A 19,935-nucleotide genomic window follows, 5' to 3' on the forward strand; every position below is an offset into this window, starting at 1 on the left:
GAATTACCTGTTTGTCTTTTCTCCGACAGCTGTTCTCAGTTCCGTACAACAGCGGTAGCTTTTGCTTGGTATAGGGCGAGGCTGTTTTTGGGGTTTCATTATGCAAACGAAATGTTTTAAGTGTTTTTGTCTGGGGTAAACCAAGGAGGATGCCCAGGATGGAAAGGGACAAAGAAGTTACGGACCCCAACGCCTCTTCCGTCCGAAGAAGCGAGCAAATGGATCCACAAGAGCCGCGTTCAACTGATACCCCGACGATGAGCTCTGATCACCACAGCGAGGGTGAAGAAGCGGATAACGAGTCTCATTCGGACAGGCCCAGCAGTAGAACTTCCGAAGAGGAAGCCGGGGAACGTGATGAAGAAGATGAGATGGTCCGGGAGAGGTCGCCGCCCCTGCGCCACAATCGCGGATCTGCCCGCAGTTGGAGTAGTGGGATGGCGGGGACAACGGAGGACGCTCCTCGGTCTCAGTCCACAAGCGCGTCAGTGCACAGTACAGCATGTTCGTCGAATGGGCTGTTCTGGTGGCTGCGACAAAGGACGCTAGGAAGGGGACTTTTTGTAGATCCTGCCCGGGACAATTTTAGGACGATGACGAGCATGTACCGCTCAATGAATCCCGCGGATTCGGTGAATCTGAGCACAAAAACGCATGGTGCCGTGTTCAATTTGGAATACTCGCCTGATGGGTATGAAAACTATCTCAGATAGGCTATCTTAGCTAGCTAGTAAATTATTCGAGTCAATGTAACAAAACGCAGTCGTTTCTCCTGATTTAAGTTACATTTCTCATTGTTGCTTTGATGTTCTTTTGATGAAATGTGAATATTTTGCTGTTCCAACACTTGGGTAGTTAGCCTAGCTTGCTGTTTTTTTGTGTTGTCAACTTTGTTGCAAGCTAACGAATTCTGATGTTGCATGAAAGATGTCTGCCCCAGAAATTTGTCAGTTACAGTTTTATAGTGAATAATTGAATCTCACATGTCAGCTTATTTCCTATATCTAGCCTGTTGTGTGAGAAAGCCCTAGTTAAAGCATTTGATTTAATGTTATAGTTAGCTGTGTAAAGATAGATTATTTGTATGGTGTTAGCTACAACGCAAATTGTTGTTTATTAGGTTAACATTACACTTATTTGTTATTAATAGCCACTTGGGCCTTCTTGGTGATACTGCATTCTTGTTTCCCAAGTTACACTCATGTTCTCCACTTCTGTGCGTCGCTCTGGATAAGAGCGTCTGCTAAGTGACTGTGGTGTAATGTAACGAATTCAAACTTGGTTATTGGTTCGTGCAACTATACTGTTTAAATCGATATTTATAAACTTAAATGAATTTACAATTATTGTTCAATTTCCATTGCAATGTAGATTAAATCTTAAATGGCACTGTAAATGCTGATGTTTGCAAGTGGGGTGTTTTGTCTTTATACGAGCCCCAAAGGGTTTATATCTTGCCATAAATAGGTACCCAAATAAACTGGTCTCAAGAGCACGATTGTTTTGAATTTGATACATGCACACAATCCAATTCAGCAAGTCATTTTCTGCTTCCAGTGAACTTGACATCTTGCTCAGGGCATTGGGATCAGGGAAGTGCTGGGGATGTTCTACTCAGGCCTGAAGATTGTGGGGTGTGGTCTCATCCCACCTTTTTTCAAAACAATTTCTATTTTTTTATTTTTTTTATTGTGTTGGGTGAAGCAATTCACATCAAAAGACACAATGGTTTCCCCACTGCCTAAATCGCAAACCTTTCCTCTTCCTGAACCTCAGATCAGTGCTGACGGTGGCCTGTGAGCAGACCGAGGTGCTGCTTTTCGACCCCATCTCCTCCAGGCACATCCGCACCCTGGTGGAGGCCCATGAGGACTGCGTCAACAACATCAGGTGACCTCCCATCGCTGCCAGCCATCTTCTTCCGCCGCCGCCGAACAGGGAGCATTCGTTTTCCATTCACTTTACTGCCCCTGTGAGCTAGCGCGTTTTATGTTGTCGCAGTATTGCCCCGAGACGTTTTACACTTTGTCACAAAAGCCGATGTTTCATTTTTTCCCCCCCCATTATCACGCATTTCAGTATTGACACTTTTGGCTTCATCGCCTTGTTGTCATGGAAGTACATGTTCTTGGCCACAATGGAAAAAGGGCTCTACCTGAATAGCATGTTACAGTTGTGTGCATGGATGCACTTGGCACATCCATGTGTTGGAGATGTTCCAGCCTTCAGAAGAAGTGGTGTGCATGCCATGGGTTTGGAATTTAAAAGACAATTTGTTGCTCATAATCTATGGTCTGGCGTCCATGTGTCTCGTGATCTGTTGATGGAAAGGTCTGTGGACAGCATGCTTAACTGCAAAAACAATTAAAAAGAGATCATAATTGCTCAGCTTATTCCACCATCTATACCCACTTATCCTGGGCAGGGTTCTGGGGGTGCTGGAACCTCTGTGTGCATTGGGCGAGAGGCAGGAATACACCTTGTACATGTCGCCAATCTATCACAGGGCACTCACACCATTCACTTACACACTCTTACCTATGGGCAATTTACAAGCTTACTGATTTGTGGAAATGCATGAAGACATGCAATTCTGAAATGTGGTTAAATTGCTCAGTGAGGTATTGGCAGAAGCTGAAATGATTTTAATTATACCATGTTGTTATGTGTTGTGTCTGAGAATCCCAAATTTGACATTTAGTACCTGTGTCGTGTTCTAAATCTCCGGGCTGTCTTCTCTATGTTTAAACATTTCTTGTGCGCCTACAACACTCCAAGGTTTCTGGACAACCGCCTATTTGCCACTTGCTCGGATGACACCACCATTGCATTGTGGGACCTTCGGAATTTGAACTCCAAGGTGTGCTCCCTGCATGGGCATGCCAGCTGGGTGAAGAATATCGAGTACGACACCAACACCCGCCTCCTCGTCACCTCTGGCTTCGACGGAAACGTCATCACCTGGGACACCAACAGGTGAGAGGCGGAGCCTTGCCGGAACATCTTTTGGAGAAATCTTTTTGCTAAAGAATGCAGTGAAGAATATGTCTGAGTTGGTGAAAACAGATTACGTGCATTTAAAGCTAATGTAAAAAAATAAATAAATAAAAACTTGCCCTTGTGTGTATAAAATTGTATTTTGTTTTACATACTTTTGTAAAAAAAAATAAATAAATAAAATAAAAATCTATAATCAGGGGTTCACCTAAGTGGTACACAAGTACGCATGCATGGCTAAAAGATTGTTGCTCATTTTAATCTTTTTGCCATGTATGCGTACAACTTATGTCAACCCCTGTATACAATAACAGTAGCATAACATTTAACTAGAAAGCGCATTAAAGCCGCATTTTGCTTTTAGATGTCAACAGATTGGCTGGGCCTGTATACAAGTGATGTGATAACATCACCGCTGCATCCGTTCCCTTGGCGTTTGAAATGAGCCCCGTTCCGCAGGTTCACGGAGGAGGGCTGCCCGCACAAGAAGTTCTTCCACACACGCTACCTGATGAGGATGCGCCTGACGCCCGACTGCTCCAAGATGCTCATCTCCACCTCCTCGGGGTACCTGCTCATCCTGCACGACCTGGACCTGACGCAGTCCCTGGAGGTGGGCAGCTACCGCACGCTCCGCGCGCGCCGGACCACCCTCGGCGCCGACGGCTCCAGGACGGTGGGCGCCCCCCGCCGCGGCAACGACCCCAGCAAGGGCTCCGCCCAGTCCTCGCCGAGGGAAGGTGAGGTGCACGTTCCCGGGCCCAAGAGGGGCGGAGCTCGAGGTCTTTTTTTGTGAGAAGTTTCGGAGGGGTGGAGACCATTGTTGTACCCCTTTTGAATTGCATGATTAGGATATCCGAATAAGCGCTGTGTGTACGTAAATCGCTGAAAGGGCGCCGTGTTTTACCCTCTGCTGCCCATTTTCAAAGGCAGGGACATTCAGTTCCAGTTTTGCAGCAGCAGATTCCTGTAGCGCTGTATCACATTACTTTACAGGGATTTAGCAGACACTATTACCTTGAGAGACTTCCACGGCTTTTTGCAGTTTTGCCCAGTATTCATTTATTGAACTGAATATACAGAAGCAATTCAAGTTATGCACCTTGGTCTAGGGTTTATACGTGGAAGTACAGTTGAGGGGAGAATATGTTTCAAATGTCAAACAATTAACAGCCAGCAAGTGCAAATTACTGTGCCGACCTGCCAGGAAAATGGCAATTTTTTTTTGCCCTAAAGCAGTTTGTTTATTGTAAAGAAAGGACTGTTATAAGCATACCGTGTGGGTTTGTGTCATGGCTTCTCGTTACATATTGTTCCTTATGTTAAAGGTTGCGGCCCACGCAGCTGGAATTGAAAGGCTGGTTTTTTGAGTTTAACAGTTTTGATGAGTTTTAATGCGGTCTTTGATGAGCTTGTGTCCCGACGGCAGGCGCTCCCCCCAGGAACAGCCTGGAGGTCCTGACGCCCGAGATCCCAGGTGAGCGAGACCGGGGTAACTGCATCACCTCCCTGCAGCTGCACCCAAAAGGCTGGGCCACCCTCCTCCGCTGCTCCAGCAACGCCGATGACCAGGAGGTGAGCAGCCACACACACCTCACCCTCTCTCTTTCCCTGTCTAGCAAGCCAAGTGGTAGAATAGATGAGTCTAAGTGTTTCTGCTGTGGGGGACCTAGTCATGAAAACTGGAGGCCAGTATCTCTCCCCAGCCAAGTCTGTCAGATTATCTCTTTCTCTTTAGCTTCTGTTGCCCTCATAGAGTTCAGAAATGCTGCTGGCAGTCTGTTGGTTTGGTTATGTAACCTTAAACTACACGGTCGTATTGTCTTGCTGAAATTCGTCATATTATACTGTAATATGAGGATAAAGGTTGTAGGAATGTGAGCCAAATGTCCAATTGCAATAGAAATTGACAGGCAGATACTACATATCATTCGACTCCAAAAGAAATGAATGGCTCGCAGTGATATGTATTATTTGTGTCTGCATATGCGTACATGGTGCTGTTCAAAGGCCCATTTATTTACAAATACATTTTTGTATGAGCCTAGAAATGCAAGCCCCGATAGGCCACTTGGATTAGCTCCTCCCATCTCACAGTCCCTTTCCCTGGCCTCTGTTGTGCAGTGGACCTGCGTGTACGAGTTCCAGGAGGGCGCCCCCCCTCCGCGGGCCGCCGCGACCTCGCCCCGCCGCTCCCTCCGGCTCACGCACTACATCGAGGAGGCCAACGTGGGGCGGGGCTACATCAAGGAGCTGTGCTTCAGCCCCGACGGGCGGCTCATCTGCTCGCCGTACGGCTACGGCGTGCGCCTGCTGGCCTTCGACGGGAGCTGCGGCGAGCTGACCGACTGCCTGCCGAGCGACTCGCTGCCCACGTCGCTCCGGGAGGTGCGCTCCATCTACTCCCACAGCGACGTGGTGCTCACCACCAAGTTCTCCCCCACCCACTGCCAGCTGGCGTCCGGCTGCCTCAGCGGACGAGTCTCTCTCTACCAGCCCAAGTTCTAGACCTTGGGGGGGGGGGGCGGGGTGGTGCCGGGAGGGGGCGGCCCCGCCCAGAATGGACGCTGGCATTGGTGGAGGGTTGCTCCGTGTCCTTGCTGAATCGACTCAGCTGTCCTCTCCAACTCTGAATGCATCAATAATTTGAACAGGGCTTGAAAAAGATTGTGGGTTTTATTTTTCTTATTTTTTTTGAGTGCTAGATCGTGGTCTTTCGGAACTAGGGCCGAGCAGCCCCTTTTGGGAGCCTCGCGTCTCAGGAGGGAGGGGGTCCGGTATTGCGATCTGGCGTCCATGTGTCTCCTCTCTCTGTCATGGGTGGAGGCACAAAACCACTGGCTAATGAGAGCAAACCCCTGGTAGGGTGACTACTGGATGCTAACCTTAGCTGTAGCCCCTGCCGTGCGACATGGACAGAATTATGGAGGCCAATGAAAGCTTTGTGTGGGGTTTGACTGTGGACTCGTTGAGTATGGAGCTCTGCTGGATGCCCACTGAAGCTACAGTGCACTCTGTTCTTGGAAGGCCCTCACTGAAACTCAGCCCCGCCGCGCAGCGATACAATCTGGTAATTCCCCGTGGCAACTTAAACGTGAAGGACACTTTCCCCATTCACTGGGGAACTTGACGATGTCATTAAGCTAATGTTCCAGAAGGAGCTATGCCATATCAGACCTGAAGAATCCTTGGTTTCGCATGGGGGAACTGAAACGAGAAATGCCCCAAGCGTCGATATAACCTTATGGCGACTGCAGTATACTGTAAATGGGAGATGGGTTGGGTGAGAGAGACCGGCTCAGGTGCCTATACTTTATTATTGTACGTACTTTATTAAACGATGGGAAATGCAAACAGCCAGTCTATTTTTATTAGCGCCATTGCCGTTGCACGTTAATGCTAACTGTCTCCCGTTTGAACCGTTTTGTTCGTTCGTTCGAATCGTTTTCCTTCGTTTGAACTGTGTTCTTTTTGTGCGTCCTGCGGTACTCCCGAGGAAAAAGAACTCCCACGTGGCTGAAAGGTCGAAATGTCGGAAAGTCCTATTCGGAGGTGGTCTCGACGTTTCTTCTGCACTTTACTCAGGCCACAGGACCGTTGAGAAAAATTCTAAATCACACTTTGCAGTCCTGCCTTGTTCTGACAGCAGAGAGAAGCCCCTTGCGTTCACTTTGCTCGTGTGCGTCCTCACTGCAGGAAACAGGAAGTGGGTTCTTGACCATTAGCCGCTTATAGAGTGCGCTGGCTATCCTGTGCCTCAGCGTCCCTCACTCCAATCCCACTGGTGCTTTGTTACTGCTGCTGATATTGCAACAGTTAAGATACTTAATTGATTATTAATTAATAAATTTCCTTCTGTGTCCTTCTGCCGCTTAATTTTCTGTCCTTGTTTTCCGTTTTAGTTTATATTCGTCTTCACCTAACAGTTGTTTAAAAAGTTGATTATTTAAACCCTGGAGCCTATTTGTAAATATTTTATTATGGATTTTATTATTCATATTGTTGTGCTTCAGACACTACAATGTGGTTTCACTGTTTCCAAAATGTAGCGCAATGGCCTCGTTTTTCATTTGCTTTTGTAACACATTGACCCCCAAGTTTTAAGTATGTTCTTGTAAAGGACATGTAGGCTAGTTGTTGTCATGTTCAAAGTCTTTAAACTTGCTTTCTTCTCATTCGTTATGAGATTTAATATGTTTTTAAATTTGTTTGTCAGGTCATCCCTTTATTGACATTCAAACCAACAAAGTGTCGTGAGGTCAGCGTAGCACCTGACCTTGAATACAGAACACAGTACACAGTGGGTACTTTCTTTTGGAGCTACAAACACCTTCAGCATATGCATGAGATTACATCCCCATGTTGATTTTAGCAGCTGTGATCTCAATTTTCTGGGATGATACCTGGTTACTGGGTATATGTACCTAAGTTCTATGTGCCAATAAGTAATTCTGTGGTTATGAGTGCAACTATGCACCCTGGAAATGGTAGTGTCATGACAGTACCTTAATTTACCACTAGATGGTGAAAGGGCACTTAGGATGGGTTCCAACATAGTTGGCTAAACAGTGCTTGTATTCTGATTTTTAAAGCCAGTGCACTACATGTGAATGCAGTTTTTCTTTTTCTTTTTTATTTTGGAACATTACTGTTATTTTCTTTTCCCCAATTTGTCCTCTGTTGAAAATGATGAATGTGGAAGCTTGATCAGCAAAACACAAGGCATTTTGGAAAGACAGTTGTTGTTGCAGCTCCTGTCCTGCATGACAAGGGGCAGGAACAAAATGGAATTTAAAATAATAAAAAAAAAAAATGTGGTTTTAATCTGGTGGACTGTGAGAATGGGGTTATGGAAATGATTTGGCCTAAAAGGCTTGCGGTATGAAAGGCAGATTACAATGTACAGTCTGCCATATGCCGTTTGATTAGTTAGCCTGTGTGTGCGATACTGTATGGTTTGGAGTGGGTGGCTGTTGAGCTGCATGGTTGTGAGTGTGTATGTTGAGCTGTACAGTTGTGCGTGGGTGAGTCTTGAGCCGTATGGTTGGGAGTGGGTGAGTGTTGTAGTGATTGGTTGAGAGTGGGTGAGTGTTGTAGTGATTGGTTGAGAGTGGGCGAGAGTTGAGCTGCATGATTGGGATTGGGTGAGTGTTGAGCTCTATGGTTGTGAATGGGTGAGAGCTGAGCTGTTTGGATGGGAGTGTGTGAGTGTTGTAATGATTGGTGGAGGGTGGGTTGAGCATGTTGATTTGATCGGAAATACACAAGTGCTGTTGGTTCAATAGCAAGTTTGCATTGTGCATTTGATTAGCAAAGTGGTAGCATTCTACCTATTCTGGTTTAAGGCCATTCCAAAGCTCCAGGCTTGAGCAGTGCTGTAAGTTACATGTTTTGCCCCCCTGTTAATTCCCTGACACCTAAAGTTCCAAATATTAGCCGTGTTGATCAATTCAAACGGCTCAAAGAAGATGACAAGGCTGCTGATCGCCTTAATTCCCATTTTAAGAAAGCTTGTCACAGCTTTCGTAACATGGGAATTAAGCCTGCATATGTCTTAGGGTTTTTTTTTTTTTGACACCCTGTTATTCGTAATTCTCCTTCAGGAAAGTTTTACACTGAACACGTTAAACACTGGGAAATTGTTGGGGTTTTGTTGTACATCTCAATTTCATGACTTTAAGATCGATTTATAAATGCTTGGGGTGTCAAGGACTTTCTCTGGTTTAGAGTTTTCTCTTAGCATCCTTTATTCTGATCTTATTGACCATCTCATTTTACAGCAGTCCATTTGTCCAGAAACAATTTTAACTTCTCGCTGATAGACACACTACATTTCCAAAAGCAGGAGGACACCCAGATGTCACACCCATTTGTACTTCTTGCACATCTCATTATAAAACCATGGGTGTTAATATGGAGTTGAACCCCCTGTGCTGCTCTAACAGTCTCCACTGTTCTGGCTTTGCAGTAGATTTTGGAACATGGGTGGGGGATTTGCTTCCATTCAGCCACAAGAGCATTACTGAGGTTTGGCACTGATATTGAGTGTAAGGCCGGGCTCGCATCAGGCATTCCAATTCATCACAAAGGTGTTTTATCGGGTAGAGGACAGGGCTCTGTCCAGTCAATTCCTTCCCCACGAAATTCAGCAAGCCATTTCTTTATGGACCTTGCTTTGTAAATGAGGACATTGTCCTTATGTACAAAGCAAGGTCCATAAAGAAATTGTCATGATGAAACAGGAAAGGGCCTTCCCCAAACTGTTGCCACAAAGTTGGAAGTACACAATTCTTCAGAATGTCATTGTATGCTATAGCATTAAGATTTCCCTTCACTGGAACTAAGGGGCCTAGCTCAAACCATGAGAAACAGCCCCAGACCATTATTCCTCCTCCACCAAATTTTACAGTTAGCAGTATTCGGGCCAGTACAGTTGGTACTATCCATTCCTCCAAACCCAGATTCGTCTGTCAGACTGCCAGATAGTGAACTGTAATTCATCATTCCAGAGAACACATTTAGACTGCTCCAGAGTCCAATAGTGGTGTTCTTTACACCACTCCAGCCGACGTTTGCCATTGCAAATGGTGATCGTAGGCTTGTGTACAGCTGCTCAGCCATGGAAAACCATTGATGAACAGTTCTGGTGCTGACGTTGTTTCCAGAGGTAGTTTTGAACTGTAGTGAGTGTTGCAACCATGGACATGATTTTTATGCGCTACACGCTTCAGCACTCGTTCCCGTTCTGTGAGCTTGTGTGGCCTACCGCTTTGCAGCTGAGCTGTTGTTGCTCCTATACATTTCCAATTCACAATAACAGCACTTACAGTTGACTGGGGCAGCTCTAGCAGGGCAGAAATTTGACAAACTGACTTGTTAGAATGGTGGCATCCTATGACAGTTTCACGTTGAAAGTCACTGAGCTCTTCAGTACGACCCATTCTATGTTGCCAATATTTGTCAATTGAGATTGCATGGCTGTATGCTCAATTCTATGCACAAATGGGTGTGGCTGCAATAGCCGAAACCACTGATTAGTAGGGGTGTTCACATGCTATTGTGAATGTAGTGTACATCATAGGGGTGTGCAGAGACGTCATAATCTGTATCTGATCAACCAACAAAATTATCTGTATCTGTTTATCTGTATTCGGATAGAAGACAGGAAGTGGGCGTGGTTTATACCGGAAGTCACGTTAAATCAGGCAGATGTTGCATTTTCTAACCTAATATTCATTGGCAATGCAATGGCATATAATTAATTATGAAATATATTTCCACATCCTCATACTGTACTTTTAATCGCGCTCTCTCTTTTTAAATTTTTTTTAACTAAAATAAGTTTTATGAACTGTATGAACCCCAGCACCCCCCCCCCCCCTTTAACTGGGGTACATTGAACAATCAGAAACAGAAAAAAATGTTTTATAAATCTAAAGATTCTGTTTTGCATTGGAAATAGAAACTACTTACATTAAATATATAGAAACATATCCTTCAGTTGAAGTAAATAATCTTAAATTTCAATGATTTTGCGTTCGCGTTTCTTGATGTGTTAACGTTACTGAAGTTCGCTAGGGAAACGTGAATTACTACTTGACAACAGTATATAACAGTAATAGCCTACATTAACTTTTTTTTGCCTGTTTTATTTATTTCCCCTACTGAAATAAGTTTGGATAGACTGCAAACCATCTGATGTCCTCATATTTTCCCTTGGTGGCAAAGTCTGTTACCATGAATGGATTTCGTGTTCATTATAGCCAAGACCTATGACTGATACATACAGCATGTTACATCTTAAACGGATGAATATTGACTGAAATACACGTCGGTTTTTTCAATATTTCGACTGAAATTAACATATACAGCTAAAAACTACAGGTTCTAAGCTTGATTTTGATGTATAGGTTGCGGGGGTTTGAAAGAAATCCAGCTGCCACACCAGGCTTGTGTCTCGCTAGCTCCCTCACCTCCTCCTCGATGCGATGCTCAGCCTGCTGCCTGCTGTGCGCTGACTCGGTGGGGCGACTACAGAATATATCGATCACTTTCCAATAATGTGTAGTAAATGAAACGACTAGTTAGTGATGGCTGACGCATAGAACTTATTTATGAAGCGTTTTGCAGCGCAGTGGCTGAAAGTTTATTGGTGTGTGTAACTGGTGCCTGCCTGCCCCCCCCCCCCCCTCTCTCTCTCTCTCTCTCTCTCTCTCTCCCCGTGTAACGTTAGATAGAGGCTGTGAGAACTCGACATTGAGCTGACTTTTTTTTTTTTCTTTCCCGAATCCGAATAATAACGAGCAATTTCGAGTAGAAGAAATATCTGTTTCCATCGCATTATTCGTGCTTTCCCGAATACAGTATTCGGATATACATCCCTAGTACATCATTACCCTTTCACTAATGGGTTTACCTTAAGTCCTCTGAAGTGATTTTGGCTGACCTGTAGCTTTGCTATACATCTATGCCTTAATATTGAGCAATTTATGTATAAATAAGTCACAGTTTTGTCAGCACTTGTCATTTGCAAAGAACAGCGACAATCACACTAAAAGTATTGTAGCAGAAAATGTTGTATCGCCTTAAATTGTGCGAATATAGAAAAAATCCATCTTCAGTTGTCATTTAAAAGCTTGTTTCAGCATTTTATCATATTGTGGTCTGGTTTGAAGGTTGCAGTGGGTTTCTTAGCAATTAAATTGGATACTGTATTAGAGGTGGCATATGGCAACGAGAAGCTTCTTAAAGTGGCATTTGCCTCTCATGTTATTGGCCGAGATAAATACAGACAAATTCAATCAGCCAATTTCTCCACTACACTGTCATGTGCATCCTGACTGTGAATGAGGAAGGAAAATGACAACGTGGATATTTTAATTTTTTATTTATGTTTTTATGTGGGGACCTTGAAGAACAACACAAAGATTTTAAAAAGATATGTCTATATAAATGCATGTTTTAAAATGTACTCTATGATAGTTATTTATTTTTACTTTACACCCTCAGACTCCAGCACATATCATGAGTGTCCCAACTTTTTAATGAAAATTCAAAATAAGATTTAAAAAAAAACAAAACAAAAAAAAAACACATCAGCTTTACTTTTGGAAATAATCTTGGGCCATCTGTGGTCCTTTTTATTTTTTTAGTTAAACACTGCTAATCGCACAGTTCTTTGCAAAGTTTGAAAATGACTACTAATTTCTTGGACAATTACATGCATTGTTCATTAATGTGCTGCTTTATTGTAAAAAAAAAAAATTAAGCCTATATACTTTGCAATTGCTTTCTGTTTGTTGCAAGATCAATGAAAACCAATGATTTTTCCCTCGCATTGAGACACTCGACTCTCTGGATAATTGTCTTCAGAAAGCCACTGTTTCATTCATCGAATGTAATAATTTGCCGACCAAAATGAAATGAAATAATGATATATATATATATATATATATATATATATACTATTGTGTATGTAATGTGTTTAATATTATAAGTTCGCTTTCTTTTGCATTGGTTCCCTATTGACTTTCAATGCATTATTTTCTGTTGTAGTGAAATGTCTATATATACTGTGAACAGTGTGTTTATATCTATGCACTGTTCTATTTCTAAATATTAGGTCATTTTTATAAGGAAACGTGCAGAATTCAGTTAATATCTTAAATATGTGATAAATAGATGTACACTGTTAACGCTATTATGTATAACATAGAATTTCAACCCCAAGTTTTTGGGAAAAAAGCAGAATGATATCGAAAATTAAAACAAAAAAAAACTTAATCCCTGGTAGTCCATGTTTTTAGTACTTATCAGTTTAAGTGGATTTACAAATTAAAAGTAGGGAGATTTGAAACATGCAAATGTTAAGGTCATGACATCACAGTTATGTACTTCAAAGCACTGACTGGGACAAATTAAGCATTCAGTTTCATACACTACACTTATGATAGTTTGTTATGTTGCGTTGCGATCCAGCTACAGAGATAGCCACTAGGGGGTGCCTGAACAAGACGACAATGTTCTCTAGAACAGGAACAGGGGAAAAATATTTGCTCAGTAGGCACCCATTATACCTTATCTATTATTCAGATGACGAGAATACTGATGAAGTACATAAAGAAAAAAAAACTAAATGCAAAGGACTGCAGTTCATATAGACGCGTGGCTTTGTGATATAAATATTTACCATCTAATTAATATTTTCTATTACATTGTTTCTGTTTATTGGTAGAAGTCCTACAACAATAAAGACAACAGTGCATTCCTTCTCTAATAAATTAAATTGAAATAGCCAGTTGTCCTGCAACATGGCTATACTGAGAAAATGTAGCCCCACCTCGATACTTAACAGGTGGAAATAAGGCCCTCAAATGCAGATAAGAATAATGGGGTAATATACAGGCATGTACCCTTATAATTAGCATGATGTCACTACAAGCTGCTATGGAGTTAACTTAAGTGCAGTTTGTTAGCATCAGACCACAAATGTTGAAACCCCAGAGTGAACTATCCCTTTAATGTAATGACAAACTTTTCTCCCTCTGACCACAACTCCCAGGACATTGCAGAGAGCAGATGAGAATTTTTAAACGAATATACAGTGTCTGGGAAAGGTATGGGTATCACAAACTGTCTGTCTTTGCTTTGGGTGGAGCACAATCTGTTGCATTGTGGTTTGACTATGATGAGCCTACACATTTGTATTATTGTGCACATTGTTTACACAGATGCAATTATCTCTGGCAACGATGACACCTTTACTGACCCATCCCAGAATGCGGAAACACTGCTATTTTTAGACTTAAACTCAAGCAAATTCCTTTCAGACAAAAACAGTCCAAACTTTGGGACAAAGAGTCAAACCTATTACCTACGTTTCCTTACAAACGCCCCCGACCCCCCAAAAAAGAATGCCTCGAAATGTATCAAATACTCCCTCGGTCTAAAAACATGCTCTCTCAAAATGTGTTATTTTTATACACTATACGATTATCTACTTGTTTCAATGTTCGTAAATAAACATTATTGTTTTTTGCTTTCATGTAGGCCTACAGCGCTTCATACCGACGGTACCACTGCTTTCAACGTTAATTCCTGGGTTTCAATGTCAGGAAGAGTCTTCTGTCTACACTAATGTAATACCATCCACAATTTAAAAAAAAAAAAAAAAAACCATTTGAATAGAGTTATCAGTACCTCCATTTAAATAAAGCTTTGCAAAATGCAGCCTCAAGCCACGAATTCTAGTTTTCCACTCCCTTCCTGTATCAGGCGGTTTGATTTAAAACGGTTTCCTTACTTTGCATACCTAATCCAAGGAAGGTTTTACGGTGAGATAGAACTATACTAATGACCCTGTCTTTTTAAATCCCATCCAGAAGGTTGAGGGCGCCAGTAGGTGTTCGAACGCTGTTTGACTACCGAATTGCGAAGTGTGCGTGTGCTGAGCTGGAATCCCTGCATCTGCTTGTCTTACGCAGGTCCAGGGAGGGCGGCCGCACAGAACGAACAGCAGGTATCGGCGTCAAAACGCAAATCCATTCCGCAGTGAAAAACTATCTCGAGACGTGTACAGAATGTAGTAAAATGTTAGCTCGTTGGCGCGCGCATACACGTCGCAACAGGGAGAACACAGCGGCTGTAAACCAAGGCACGAGTCGAGGAAAGCAGCTGAAAAAGGCTGGAGGCGGAAGTTGTGTTCTTTTATAACTCCGATATATGAAAAGAAAATTAAAACGGGCAGAATGCAATTGTGTAGACTCGGTGTCTCCCTCAATGGAATATATTTATATAATTTTCTTGCTATTACTAGTTGGACAGCTACCCATTTCCTTAACTAATGCGGTTGACCAAATTTGATTGCAGAGCTAAATTAGCTGTGTTGTCGCGAGCTAGCTTACAGATTGTGTGAATGTCGGGCCAGCCTGTTCTACCTAGCTAACTATGTCCTCGAAGTCTTGGCGTAACGTAAAATATTTACTTGAATTTCAATTGACATCTTTGTTAGCTTTTTAAAAAAGCTAGCAACCAGTTGAATACCGGTTTCCCTTTCAGCAATGTTATTAGCCAACCGAGGAGTCTTAAAAGTAGCCATGCCTCATCTACTTTCCTAGCAATCGCCTGCTTTGATTCATATGAATATATCGATATTTTTCATTCTAAAAGTTAGCCTTTTTCGGAATTTGCTTACGAACAAGTTGCAATAAACTACTTGTTAGCTAGTAGCCCGCAACAATGTTTTACTGTGCAACTCATCTCACCGTCGCAAACAAGGAAATTGTTGCTGATAGTTAAACTAAATCTCGGAATCCATATTTCAGACATGTTTCATTAGTAGAGTATGTCTGTATAGTCTACCATTTCAGCCCAAAGCGTGTGATAATTTTATGGTACACTGTAAATAGCGTACGTGACTGGATGTTGAAGACTCGTTTCGGGGGTAACCTAGCCAGCTAGCGAGCAGTTCACGTTCACGATTCACATTCTCAGTACAGTCACGATGACTCTGGCGGAAAGCAAAGAAGCGGTGATGAGAACGATTACAGATTCGATATAGATATTGGGATTATCTTTTCACGTTTACTGTAAAAAGCAAAGTATAAAAAAACGTTCTACAGCAGTAATCGTTGTGGCATGGCAGACAGCGTTCGAATTAAACATGGGAACTCCAGCTCAGACAGTCCCGGCGCTAGCCCTCTCTCTGGGCGGAAGAAGGCACAGCAATCCCCGGGTTCTAGAACCAAGTACCAGGTCGGGGCTCCTGGACACTGCTTCAGGAAAGTGACTCTAACCAAACCGACATTCTGCCACCACTGTAGCGATTTCATATGGGGACTGGTTGGCTTCCTTTGTGAAGGTGAGATACAGTATAACGGATGATGATGTGTTTTGATTATTTAGATTTTTCCCCGTAGCAAGCTGGCCAACAATTACTCTTACCTCGGTTGATGAATTTTGTTTTGAAAGCGAAAGGAACATGTAACTTATATCTGTTTTATGTATAACCTGTGCATTCTATAGAAGAACAGAGTTGTTCGAATTCATGTTTTTATTTTAATTTAATTTTTTTACTTGTACGCTCATACAAATAATTTGAGATGAAAATGGTTGGGGTGCGTTGGAGCTCTACTCATGTTGACAGTTCTCAACAAATAGCTGTCTAGTGTGTTTTACTAGCAATGCATTTCCCTCAAGTTATTTAAATTGCCGTTGAGAGTCAAGGTAGCATTTTGAGGGACTAGTCTATGTGTTTATGTACTACTGGTCGATTGCGTAGAGTATCAGCCCTCTGGATTGTTTTGTCTCGTGCCAGTAACATAACTCCAAATGCACGTTGCCTACATGACAGACTTTGCTTCATTGCCTGTGGGACTATTGGAAACCACAATGATCTCTGGTTTAAACGGGTTAACACTTTAAGCCGTTAATGTTACTCCGTCACTGGAAAGGTTGTTTGCTCTCGTGGTACTGAGGATTAGCAAGTTTCTCACAGTTCTTAGCTGGCGACAGTGCGTATGCTGATCTCTTTTGTGCTCAATAGTGAAGGCAATATTGTCGTCCGGTCAGCTGGATGCCCGAGTTTGACCTTGTCCTCGGTATCTGTCCTGGCTTAAATGACATTTGATTTCCGTTATAATACAGCGAATTTCCCCTGGACCCTCTATCAATGATAGGCCTATAGGGATTCTGGTCTATCCAGAATTATTTTTAAAAAACGTTTTGCTTTCATTATTTTGCTTCTGGTCAGTGTATCCTGCAAGTTGTTTATACCTCTCAAATGGCAGTCATCTATTGTTTGGAAGCTGGCCGTGAAGTTGTTGCGCAGAATTTGGTGTTGGCTGCATGAGCTCACACAGTGTAAAAACGCAGACCAGCTGATGCTGAGTTGCAGTGAAAGCGAAATTGTGGCAGGGATTGTGTGTGGTGTTCTTTTGGTCTGCAGTTTTAATAATTTACTGGTATGTAGATTACATCAGTGGTTTTCAAACTTGGTTTTAGAGCCCTGTGTAAACTGGTTTTTATTCCAACCACTATTGCAAATGCAGAATTTTAACAAGCTGTTCATTTTTCTTAATTGGATGCTTTTCACATGTTGAGGGATTAGTTACGATCTTAAGCCACTTCATCAAAAATAGCTATTCACATTATGCTTATTGTGCTATATTGCAAACAATTGCATAAAATAGGTAAAACATTTTTAAATTATCAAATTAAAGACTGAGGTGAATCGATAGGCTCGTGATTGTAAAAATGTGGATGCCTGCCCACTAGAATGAACCATTTTGTAGATAATATTTCAAAGAACCGGCATTGTGTTAAGTTTAAGGAACAAATTATGAAAGAACTTAAACACGTTTGGTCAACAATAATAATTTAGCCAGAGATTGGCTGTAACAAAAACCAACAACAGACAGAGAACCCCAGGACTGAGTGGATTACATGAACAAATGATGCACATTATGGTGGAGGAGCGTCAATGTTTACATGTGGTTTCTATACGAGCGAAGGAGACTCTGGATTGGTTGTCGTGTCTGAGGCCGATGGGTATTTTGTCTGAAGACCTGGGCCCAAATGGCTGCATCACCTTCAAGCTTTGGCTCTTTATTTATCCGCGTTCATCCAAGCATCACCTTGACCAAAAGAGTTATACCTCTGCCTCGCTCTCCAGTTTTGAGTGCCTGTGCTATAGAAAGAGCCGACAAACGTGAAAATGTAGCCCTTCTGGAGTCAAGCTGTGCCATTTTAGATCTTTTGCACTGTTGCCAACCCCTAGTGAAGGTTTGGCACAAGGTTGGGTCATCATCCGCCTGGTCCTTTTGACCTTTTGTGGTCAGGCTGCGCGGACATGGTCTAAGTGTTCAATGGCAGTTTCTTTGCAGGAAGCGGAACGAGAAATTATAAAGTAGCCTACATTTTATAGAACAGGTAGGACGCATCCAGAGAAGACTACTTATCAGTTATCACCAATGTGATGTAGCTATTTATGAAACTGGACCTTTTGTAAGTTTGTAACATGTGTGGTTCCTCTGCCGCAGTAGCTCTGTAGATGGAAGCAGTGCGCGGAACCCTTGGAGGTGTGTTCTCGGCTGTCATTATAAATCCTATCAATGTGAATTGTGTTCGGAGCTGCAGCAGATGGAGTCTTCTTTACAAGCAGACGACGAAAGTGCTCAATGCAGCTTCCAAGCCAGGGGGGGGGGGGGGGGGGGGGGGGGGGCGTGTTTTCAGAAATTAGCAGACATCGATATGAGCTGCCTGCAATAATAGGCATTTGTTTTAAGGTCTCAGAGGTTGTTGTTGTGTGTGTATTGTGTGCGTGTGTTTGTGTGGTGGGGAGGTGGGTTGGGGTTGGGGTATCTGTTTAAGGATTCATAGTGACTGGAGTAGCCTATCCTTCTTACCCATCCAAAGGGCATTTAAAATGTTTTCCTTGTTTAAAGGACCCTCCTTGCAGCTGTTGTCCTGAAACCAAACATTTTAACTGATTAATTCAAGTTTGTTTTGTGTTGTTTTATAGGTTTACTGCCGTTACATTAATTCCTGAAAAACAAGTCTAAAACTTCCCACTAGTGGCAGTTTTCAATAGCACGTCTGGCACTTCTACTTTAAGCTTGATCATCATACTACAGCCTAAATGGGTAATATACAAAAGCACTGATCTGTGAGGCTCTGTTTGACGGTGTCCACTGAACGAATGCATAACCGTAGTGATGTAGGCTATGCATGTTCTGCATTGTGGCCTTGCATGTTCCTGGCAAGGTCATCTTACAGTGTGGGGGGTCCTGTCAGAATTCCCACCCGTCAGCAAGGATGAGACACGCTGTGTAGAAATGCCGTCAGATGTGCATGATTTGGCCCAAGTGTTCGATCAGACCGTTTGTTTCAAATCGCTCCTCTTGAGTGCAGTAGTATTCTCTTTTTTTTGTTTTGTCTGCAACAGTCTGTGACAATGCATGGAATGTGAAATGGGTCATTGACACTGGGTGGTTTTTGGCTACCACTTATGCTGCAGTTACACCAGTAGTCTTCAGCTTTCTGTACTATTCATATATAAATCAAGATCATACCTTACATTACATTACATTACATTACAGGCATTTGGCAGACGCTCTTATCCAGAGCGACGTACAACAAAGTGTATAACCATAACCAGGAACAAGTATGACGAAACCCCTAGAGAGAAGTACCGGTCCAAGTGCAGGGAACAACCGCATAGTTCAACTTGGACCCTGAAGGTTAAACTGATTAACACTAACAACGAGAACGGCAACAACAACTGCGTTGTTACATTACATTACATTACATTACATAATGTAATGTAATGTAATGTAATGTAATGTAACAACGCAGTCTATGGAAAAAATACAAGCATTAGTTAAGACAGTTAATGCACCTAAGTCACCTACCTGCCTTAAAATAGTTTCACTTTGTCATTTAAGGAAAGTTTTTGTGGTCATAACATCCTGTCCGTTATGTACATACACAGGTAGCTGAGCTGAGAGCGAATGAGTAACTGTACCCAAGAGTACAGAGCTGCTACGATGACCGGGTCATATTTATACATTGTTGTCTTTCTAAAGGGTGCTGTAAAAATAGGAAATTACAGTACTTTTCTGTAATATTTCGGTAATCCAGACCTGAAGGTAGGCTTTATTTGGTCCTGTGTAGGCTTGTTTGACAGTTCAGTGTTCAGAAGTGTCATGATATTAGATTATTCATATTAAAGATGAATACGCTTTCATTATAAATTCTGTTTAAATTAGTGATATTTGCTTCCATTTCAAGAAATGAACATTTGTGCCAACGTGTAGATAATTAGTCCACATTTTAAACCGGGGATGGGTAAAACTCAGAAATCACTAAACGATTACACCGTGCAAAAAAGCGCCATGGTTCAAAAGCAAATCCTGTGGCATGTATGAGCGCAAATCACAG

General features: G+C 42.6%; 2 protein-coding genes across 2 annotated transcripts in view; both read left to right on the forward strand.

Moving 5' to 3' along the window:
- The first annotated feature begins 12 nt into the window (after positions 1-12).
- Positions 13-7,821, forward strand: LOC135259651 (DDB1- and CUL4-associated factor 10-like). The gene is made up of 6 exons (XM_064344243.1): positions 13-691; positions 1,777-1,890; positions 2,779-2,976; positions 3,457-3,737; positions 4,427-4,572; positions 5,122-7,821. Exons 1-6 carry the CDS (start codon positions 150-152, stop codon positions 5,503-5,505), a joined length of 1,665 nt encoding a protein of 554 aa, XP_064200313.1. The 5' UTR covers positions 13-149; the 3' UTR covers positions 5,506-7,821.
- Positions 7,822-14,369: 6,548 nt separating this feature from the next.
- The window catches only part of LOC135259652 (diacylglycerol kinase theta), a 41,174-nt gene continuing 35,608 nt past the window's right edge, over positions 14,370-19,935 (forward strand). Inside the window, 1 exon segment of the mRNA XM_064344244.1 lies at positions 14,370-15,856. Within this exon segment, the coding sequence (XP_064200314.1) occupies positions 15,634-15,856 (223 nt within the window). The 5' untranslated portion in view covers positions 14,370-15,633.

This window comes from Anguilla rostrata, chromosome 7 (assembly GCF_018555375.3).
Source record: "Anguilla rostrata isolate EN2019 chromosome 7, ASM1855537v3, whole genome shotgun sequence".
Classification (NCBI taxonomy): Eukaryota; Metazoa; Chordata; class Actinopteri; order Anguilliformes; family Anguillidae; genus Anguilla; species Anguilla rostrata.